At 40.4% G+C, this 9,923-nt stretch overlaps 1 protein-coding gene across 1 annotated transcript; it reads right to left on the reverse strand.

The window, feature by feature from the left end:
* Positions 1-2,770: 2,770 nt before the first annotated feature.
* Positions 2,771-9,487, reverse strand: ywhag2 (3-monooxygenase/tryptophan 5-monooxygenase activation protein, gamma polypeptide 2). Its single transcript, XM_034867083.1, has 2 exons — positions 9,219-9,487; positions 2,771-6,008 (listed from the first exon to the last, which is right to left on the reverse strand). The coding sequence occupies exons 1-2, from the start codon at positions 9,303-9,305 to the stop codon at positions 5,352-5,354; spliced, it is 744 nt and encodes a 247-aa protein (XP_034722974.1). The 5' UTR covers positions 9,306-9,487; the 3' UTR covers positions 2,771-5,351.
* Between the last annotated feature and the right edge of the window lie 436 nt (positions 9,488-9,923).

Consider the following 9,923-nt stretch of genomic DNA (forward strand, 5'->3'; position numbering starts at 1 on the left):
GCATTGAAAAAGCAACATGTCATGGGACCTATGAGGAAACTGGTAATCTGATGTTAAAAAGTCTAAAATCAACAAATAAAAAAGGTTTGTCAAGACTGAACCAAGAAGTAGCAGCTCTTTGTCTGTTGTTTGGACACTGGTGCTTTGAGTTAAATGCTAACATGCTAACAGTGACAAACCTGACTTTCAACATTTAGCAGCTACAATGTATAATGTTTACTATCTTAACATGCTTAGCCCTAAACACATTGCATCCTAAATAACCGACATTTGTTACTCCAAAGCAAAAAGGACTACCAGCTGCTGGCACTTGAGGTTAACTCATGTGATTACCAACGCCAATATGGTTCCATCCCCTTGGGACCACAAATGTCTGTAGAAAATTTCCATGTCAATCCATCTCATTTTTGTCAAAGTTTTTCAGTTTAGACCAAAGTGGTGGACCAACTGGCATTGCCATGCCTTGCGCCACATCTTTAACATGACTAAAACGTGATGTTGCTGTTAAAAAACAGTGTAAAATAACGCCAAATAACAAAAGGCTGATTTGGACTGAGCAGAGACAACCTTGAAAGTCGGAAATTGATGTATCTGCACACTGGCTTTGTGTTATACAGGTTTTATTGAGAAAAAAAAACGTCTTGATTCCTCATTAAGTGAATAATTTGCCTTTTTTTGTGGAGCACAAAGAAATAGTGTCACATTTTGGAAAATCCTCATATTTCCTTTCTTGCCGTGAGTTACTGTAGATGAGAAGATTAATATCAGTAATGCATGTAGATGTGAAGCCACAGTTGGCTTTTAGCTTAGTTTAGCATAAAGATTGGAACCAGGGTGAAACAACTATAGCCTTCCTCCAGTAATGGGTTTCATGTGCTTCAGTATTTCCAACAACATTCCCAGAAAGAAATGGTCTGGTAACAAACAAGGTGCTAGTTGGTGGATTTTGTTACCTCTGGACAAACTAGGCCAGCTGTTTCCCTCTGTTTCCTGTCTTCGTGCTAAGCTAAGATAACTAGCTGCAAGCAGTGTCTTTACCAGACAGAAATGAGAGTGGTATTGATCTGCTTAGCAAGAAAGCAAATCGTATTTCCCAGAAAAGGTTGAACTATTTCTTAATCTATCATCCTGCACCTTAATCTATCATCCTGCACCTGACCCAATAAGAATAGAAGACGTGGGGATGTGTACACATCTACCTTACTACAAACTTGAAAGAGCATGAATTTCAGAGAGGACAAAAATATGCTACCTGCTTCATCTTAAAGATGGCTCCCTCAGTTTATTTTTAATCATCAAAGATATAGATGCTTTCAAATCATCAGGGCCATTTCAATGAGACGCTGCTGAAAGTGGCATCACAGCGGTCATCCACTGATGCTAACGAGGAATTTGATGCAGTGATTTAGAGGGTATTCGCCTCGGTGTGACATACAGTAAATATGACCCAATGAGCTCTTGTGCGTTGTCATCTCAGGGAAATAAGGCCTCATGTGATTAAAGTGATCAGGCAGATGTATAAGTGGAAATGAAGCACGCCTCAACAATTTTCTGTTTTGTATGCATCCTAAAGACGTGACCTTTGAAGCATAATCTGCTCCAGGGATGTAATTACATCAATTAAAAGAATTACATAATGTTTCTTGTAAACAACATGAAATACACATCATTTTATGAGGGGGCATTATTAAGTTTACTTCAATTTGACAAAATGTGTCGTTAAACGTGCACTGTTAAATCTGTAGCTGTTGGTGATCTAATTACATGTCCATCAGTATTGTGTGTTTTATGACGTGAAATAACATTTACCAATAACGATGACACCAATGTCCCTGAAAATGTGGCAGTGCATAAAACACAGACTGGATGAGATGTTGGTGCTGAATCCTAATGCCTGCTGTGTGCTTGGAGCTTTCTTTTTTTTCTCCTTTTTTTTTTACAGGATGCAATAGGTGTCTGAGCAGTGCAGCAAGGAGCCGGGCTAATAGTGGGATACTTATTATAGCCCTAGCAACAGGATGAGGATTGGTTGCTGCGGAGAGTGAGCCTGTCAGCGATTGGCTGGTGAGGAGAACCTTTCCCAGCACAGAATTTCATCCCATGAAAGGTTCAGTGCAGCAAGCTGCAGCAAGAGGCTGCAGTCTGAGGGCGGGCCATCCAGCATCTTGCCACTTCAGCTTATCAATTAGTGGGACTCCCACATTGAAACACACAGATATGTATAATCACTCAGATAAACTTGAGGTTTCAAGAAGAAGAAGAAAAGAAAACATGACTTGCATGCAAATCTTAACGTCTAAGAGACGCAGATTTTCTTCCATTGTCCATCATGAGAATTTATTTTCATTACAGTGTGCGGCTTCTCTGCTGCGATCATAAAACCTGCTGTCTTATGAAGCAATATTCTTTGATCTATGCCTTAATTTAGTTAATGATTAGCAAAAGGGCCTTAAAAATAGCCTCATTTAAGACATACTGTAGCTGTTGTGTGAGCTGGCGGTGTCTCTGCACTGCAGCTCAGACTCCATCTCATACGCTTACCCACAGACACTCAACACATGCAGTGGTGCAGGCATATAACACACACTCTGCTGTGTGACCCACAGGGGGTTACATGAGGTCATATTAACTGCCTGTATCAGTGTGTGGGCTGTAGAACCTCAACAGAAATGTTGAAAATCTGAATTTACAGAATGAAAAGAAAATGAGCTGTGGTGTTTGGGACTATATAAATGGCTATGTTACAGAGAGAAATGAAAATAAAGAATAATACCAATAAACAAATAACTTTTAATGGGCAACAGATGGCAACCAAAGATTCCTCAGAGCATACAGTGTGTATCCCTTCATCACCCCCCTTTTGCTAATTTCCAGCAGGTCAGCTCTTCTTTCATCTAATTGAATTCATTTCCCCCCCCGTCACAGCAGAAACAAGGATCAACATCCAAAATAATGACAACCTAAAAAGAAAATACAAATTAATGAAAAAAGGAACTAAATTCATGTATTCTTGGCAATGGGTGAAAGTCTCCTGACGTGGTTTTTCAAAAAATATTCAAACAAAAAGTGAGGGACAGTTTGAGTTTCCGTTTTTTTTTTAACAAACAAAAATATTCATTGTAATACTCATAAGCTGTGTGAGCAGTGTTGCAGATTGGCATCAGGATTTGATGCTATTTGCCTGGTGAGTCTTCAAAACCATCAACTTTATACCAAAAAATAAATCAAAGCAAGTGTGACATACTGTGTGAGCTAATGGAGGCTGACTCATGATAATGACATACCCGGCATACATGATAAACAAGGTTGTGTGACTGACCTTAAGGCTTTTGGTTTCTCTCTTACTGTAAGCCATCACATCTGAGATACAAATTTAAACTGCCATCTATTAGGAAAAATAAAGTCCCAACAAACTGCCATCTGTATGAATATATAGTAATGTAATAATCTAGAATTAGCAGCATTATAAAGATAAATCCGTTCAGCAGCTTTCTGTGCTCTTAGGCAGCTTTTTGGTGTCTAAAGTTTGTTCTGAAGACGTCAATTATCGCATTTGCTAATAAATACCCAATTCTACCGAATTGCCTTTTAACTCTACATGTGCATTGGTGTTAAATATTTGTATTTATGTGCTGTACAGAGAGCAGTACCATCTGACACATATAGGGAGGAAAATATTCAACTTGCACACATGCTTGCAGGAACTAAAAATACTTAGAGGTACATACTTTTTTTCTTGTAAAGGTTAACTTGCAAATGAGGCATATTAAATAATGATACAGGCAAAAAGGAAGCACATACTGTAGTTGAGCACAACACAAAGCGTTAAAACACTGTTTTCCCCCGAGAAATGTTTTTTTTTTTTCTTCTTAAAAACACAATTTTCTTATGGGTGACGATACAACAATACACTAGACCACCACGGAAAGGGTGCATGTATAATTTAGTCATATTCTTTTTTATTATCATAGCTATTATTTCGGTTCTTGTGCAACTGCTACATAATGACTCACATTCAAGATATTTTGTCACTCAGGAACAGCTAAAAGGTATAAAAACATACAAACAAAAAATGTATACTGTCGGAAATAAATTATGGTCCGTTTTTGTGAAATCATAACAGAAACATAGAGCCTGAAAACTTCACCATTATTAATTAAACTGGATAGCATGACAGAAAAAAAAGTACTTCAATACTGTTCAGGGAACAAAATATATCATAATTCAATGTGACAAACACCAGTTGGTAAGATTAAGTGATCACTGGTGATTTTTTTTAATCTTCCTTTTTTTACTTTCAGTAACAAACTAAAAACACATGTCACTATAGCAACGCCCATTACAGATCAATTTTTACGATCACCATTTTGGTATAGCAAATCAAAAAACCATAACCAAACCAAATAAATTAGAAATCAACATCAGACAAAGCCTGTTTTTCTCAATCATATGAATACTTAACACCTACAGTATAAGTTAATAAAGTCAAGCTACTGTATATAAATACATCACCAGCATGCACAATATTGAATAATCGATATTATTGTCGTCATCATCTTACACTGGAGAAACAGTATAGTAGGCAAGTGCATTTAATAAAACAAACACTGAAGTAAACCACAAACTCTGAAGCTGCTTTTGTTTCTTTTTTGTGTATTTTTTTTAGTTTTACATCGTTAAGTCTCTGCCTTTCGTAATCTTCACCTCCAAAAGAATCTATGGTTCCAGTGCAGCGACATAACAGACTAATCTGCACTTCAAGTGGGGGAATCAATTTTTAACATCAAGTCCTTATTTTCGCTCCCGTCTAATTTACTCTTTTAAATTTGGGGGGAAATTAATTGGTTAAAAACCTTTTCTCGCTGTTTGTGTGGGTTTAATATCAATGGCTTTCAGGGCCCTTTCTCATTATAGACTCACTACTGGAACCGATGCAAACTAGTTTTGTGAGGCATTCCCATACAAGAATTTTCTCTCTTAAGTGACTCAAATGCATCTCTATCACGCAAAAACCTAACTAAGCAGATTATCTTGACAGAACAAGATCAGTTCCTATGCCAGTGTGAGGCTGCCATTTCAATCCAACAACAACCACTTCAGGCTGATTGACTTTTGGTTTTTGGCAAATGTCAAAGAGAAAACCAAGAAGACGGAGGCCCCTTTCAACTGTATATATATTTCTATATATATTTAAACTAAGATTTAACCTCCACTCTCACCTCTCTTTTGATTCTTTTCTTTTAACACATGGAAAAATAAAGAACTGCTGCTGCGGTAGTATCATCGGCAAAAGCGGCTGCCAAAGTCCACCGGCCCTTCATATATTTTTTTTTTCAAAGCGGGGTTACTCTTTAATTGTTGCCCTCCCCTCCCTCGTCATCCTGCTGGTCACTTGTCCACAGTGTCAAGTTGTCTCGGAGCAGCTGCATGATGAGAGTGGAGTCTTTGTAGGAGTCCTCGTTGAGGGTGTCCAGCTCGGCGATGGCGTCGTCGAAGGCGGTCTTGGCCAGATGGCAGGCCTGCTCCGGGGCGTTCTGGATCTCGTAGTAAAACACAGAGTAGTTGAGAGCTAAGCCCAGGCGGATGGGGTGGGTGGGCTGCATGTGCTCCTTGCTGATCTCGTGGGCCTCATTGTAGGCCTTCTCCGACGACTCCACCACCGTGGCCCTCTTCTCCCCCGTGGCCACCTCGGCCAGGTAGCGGTAGTAGTCGCCCTTCATCTTCAGGTAGAACACCTTGCTCTCGTGCTGCGTCTCGCTGCAGTTCTTGATCAGGAAGTTGTCCAGAAGGTTGAGCACATCCTGGCACACAGCCTCCAGCTCCTTCTCAATCTTCTCCCTGTAGGCCCGCACCATCTCGATCTTCTTCTCATTGCCGTCGGCCGAGGTCTTCTGCTCAATGCTGGAGATCACCCTCCAGGAAGAGCGGCGGGCCCCGACCACGTTCTTGTAGGCCACGGACAGGAGGTTCCTCTCCTCGTTGGACAGGGCCTCATTCAGCTCTGTTACCTGGAAGAAGGAGACAATGGACCATTTCATCACCGGCTTCAGAGCAGAAGTCTTGATTAACAGCACCAGATTGCATGTGCATTATTCAAAAAGACATCTAGCTGTATTACTAGAGTTGGCGACTGTTTTTTGGAAAATTTGAGGATTTTCTGTTTTTTTTGGTTTTATATCATTGTAAATATAATATTATTAGTTGGGTTTGTTTGTGCCACGTTGGGGTGTACCAAAGGATTAATGAGGTTTGAGAATGAATGCGCCAACTGATGACTGCAACGTCCCCTGATTGAGCCCGGCCGGGGAACTTTTGTCTTTTTCTTTTATCTCATTGTACTACTGTCTGTTATGATGGCATACCAGTTCCCAAAACACATACTTTCAATATAAACTGAGGAAGTTACCTTTTTCTTAAGTTTTACAAAGTAAACAATAAATCAAGTGATCAAGAAATTGTCCACAGATAGTTGCAGGCCTTACTGTTAAAAAACACTCTTTTGGGTGAAAAAAAGACTCTGGACTAACAATTCAGCTCACAGCACAGTAGTTGAACAATATTTCACTTGAGGGGGGGGATGAGAGATAGCTAAAATGTTCCCACGAGCAGCTGCACTGTAAGTGAAAACCATCACTGCATGAGCGGTTCACATGTCCCAATGACCTTCTCTCCGGCTCAAACTGACCTTTTACCTGTCTCTAACAGCACGGAGGACTACTCACCCTGAGGTGCACAGTCAAATTTGTGTCTTGGACAAATCTGTTTGATAGTTGAGTGGTTGTCAAAAGAAACTATGTTGCTATAAAAAAGGGTTATTTGATTAGAAAGTCAACCTTGTATCGTCTTGGCTTCTGTCAGATCAATAACTGCACAGGGACTGGAATTTATAGGGCTGGGCAATATATTGACATTTTATTGATATTGTGATATGAGACTAGATATTGTCTTACATTTTGGATATTTTAATATCATGTTATGAAATAAGTGGTGTTCATTCCTGGTTTTAAAGGCTGCATTACAGTAAAGTTCTGCACTTTTCTGAACTTGCCAGACTGTTCTAGATGCTCTATTATTTATCTAAAATCTAAGCGTGAAGATATTTAGTTAAAGCACCATTTGTCAACCCTTGAATATTGAATATTTGGTCAAGCATATCGTAATATCTGATTTTCTCCCAATCTTTATGCTTCAGTTTCACAAAACTGAAAAAATTGACATTTTCTGCCGAGGCAGAGGAGCAAAAAGATGGCGCAGGATCGCTGACGTCACACTGAGTGGACGGAGAGCACGGCTCAAGCTATAGCAATGGAGGGACCAACTATAAAACTACTGTTTGCATGCAACAAACAATTTACCGTCAAATGATTTATCAAATGACTCAACTGAAACAAATAGGTCATCTCTATAAATATAAAGGGCTGACTGCTTTAGGCTTACTGCTGTGTCAATTGGATTATATTAGCTGACAATGCATCCGATTGCACACGGATTGTAATATAAGGGTTTCACTGATATTAAGCATAATACCAAGATCCTCTTCTAAAGCTATAAAGCCAAAAATGTACTTCTAGGGCTGTGACCATTAGTCGAAAAAACAAAAAAATTATCAGCAACTATTTCTTTTTTTAACATTTTTTAGGCAAACATTAGAATTAGAATTAAATTGACTAATTCAAGCTTAACAAAGTCAATATTTTCTGGTACTAAACTTAATATCTTAGGTTTTGGACTGTTGGAGATGGGCATTTTACTGACATTCTGAATACAGAAACCATTATTTAATGAACAAGAAAATAATCGTTAGTTGCAGCCCTAGCATGTCAATAGAAATTCAGTCACATGGATTTTCCGTGTGGTTTGGTCATTTCTGGCTGGAATGGCAAGGGATTCCCTTTTGATTAAACAATGTGAGAGCACACCCCTGCCAAGGGGCTAGTTTGGACCGCACTGACATGGCAGTTTGTTTAAAGGGAAAGGAATCCCTCCCTGCACACGCACACATCACACCTCCACCAACCAGAAACCCCCGATGACAAATAATCCACAGGGGCCACTCCATCCCTCCTGAGGAACATCAGACAGAATGTTCTTCCTTTAAAGCACATATAGGATGCTAATGGTTCAAGTATGAGCTCGTGTGACACAGCAGTTTTTTTTTTAACTCACTGGTGAATCCAGTTCCTAAAATGTATTTATTTTGTTTTTATTAATTTGGAGGAAAACTGAAAAGGAAAAGGCTCTGTTCTCAACACTGGCCAATAGGAGCTAAGAAATGATCCTGTGAGGCAGCTCATCCTCTTCATCATTATCAAAAAATGACACTTCATCAGGGTCATTAACCCCAAATGACTTAAAATTGATGCTCAGGAGGAGTCTGCAGAAACAGCATATGCATGTATGAGGAATAAAACAATAGAGGAAAAAAACAAAGCCCACGATCAAATTTGATCATATTGACTCACTGCAATATGACAAAGAATATTCTAGAGAGTTGCTACTGCCTCCTACGTTTGTTTAGAGGAAAGAGCAGTTCGAATGGGGTCTTTTTTGGAGCATTTTGATAATACAATCATGCTAAATAAATAAAAAAAGCGAGTAAGCCTATAAAAATTGCCAGATTTTTCTAATGCATGTTATTTTAATTAACGTGTCAAAGAGAGATGGGAGAGGAGGAAGATGAAGAGGATGAGGAGGCGGAGGAGGAGGAGGCGGAGGAGGAGGAGGAGGTGGAGGAAGCAGCAGTTTTTCCGAGCAACCTCACATGGCTCCCAGCAGCAGAAGCTTTTATAAATTAGCTATAATGGAGGGAAGGGGAGTTGGGGTGGTAAAAAAGTGTATGGGGGGGGGGGAGAGCAAATTTAATAAAGCAGAGCCATTTTATGATACGAGCCTCTTAGGCGAGAGATCAAACTCAGGCCTGTGTGCATTTCATTGTAATATCGCTTCATTGAACGGCACACTCCATAAAAAGGCACCGCCCAAAGAGCAGACGATTTGGGCTGGACACTATCCCAGTGAGCTGTCGATGACTTGACGACACAATGAAGATATTACATGTTTTTTTCTGCGAGTTGTAGCAAGGTAATACCAAGGCAACAGTGCAGCCACCCAGATTTACAGCCAACACAGTCGAGATTGCGGGACGCGCCTTTACGCACGGATTGCAAAACATTATTCACACAAGTCATAGTTATTATTCTTTTTTGGAGTGGACTTACCGATTTCATAGCAGCTGCCATATCATCATATCTCTCAGCCTGTTCAGCCAGCCTGGCTTTCTGCACCAGCTGCTCGCGATCAACCATTTTTTAAATGATATGTGGTTGCTAAATCGAGCTGCTATACTTGAGTTTTTGGGGATGAAATTATTGATATTTTAAAGTGCAATGCAGTGAAATCCTACGCGAACCTAACGCTGCAGCTGTTCCCTGCTGTCTGTATGTGCTCCGTGCAGACGGGACACCCTTTTCCTCTCTCCCTCCCTCCCTCACCCCCTCCTCACACGCTCTCCCACGGCTGCGTCATCACTCAGAAAGGTGGGTGCCTGTGCCAATGATGTAACACTCCATGCATGGGAACAAGAGGCGAATAGGCATAGATGGATGTGAGCAGCTGGGCTAAAGGCCTTGTGGGAAATGTAGTCCTCTGTGGCTGCGTGTTAGAGCCAGAGGCCTGATTAGGGTTGATTTTGGGGGGTCTGGATGTGACACAGCATCCCTCTGTGGGGGCTGCTGGCAGGACCGGAGGTCCCCTTTTAATGCCAACCTGCATGTGGCTAATTATGCTTCAAAGCAGGTTCTGACAACACTTTTGTTAGTTGCTGGGCCCATTTCAAGGAGATAACGGAGTCATGCACAGTGGTGGCACAAAGTCATTGTTTTACAAGCCTAAATACCCATTAAGTGGACTCTAATCTGGACTAA

Source organism: Etheostoma cragini, chromosome 3, assembly GCF_013103735.1.
Source record: "Etheostoma cragini isolate CJK2018 chromosome 3, CSU_Ecrag_1.0, whole genome shotgun sequence".
Lineage (NCBI taxonomy): Eukaryota > Metazoa > Chordata > Actinopteri > Perciformes > Percidae > Etheostoma > Etheostoma cragini.

Bases quoted from the DNA above. Each gene is read 5' to 3' on its own strand.
- ywhag2 (XM_034867083.1), bottom strand. From the start codon at position 9,305: ATGGTTGATCGCGAGCAGCTGGTGCAGAAAGCCAGGCTGGCTGAACAG. The intron at 6,009-9,218 runs GTAAGTCCACTC...TCCTTCTTCCAG, and splicing joins TGGCAGCTGCTATGAAATCG to GTAACAGAGCTGAATGAGGC.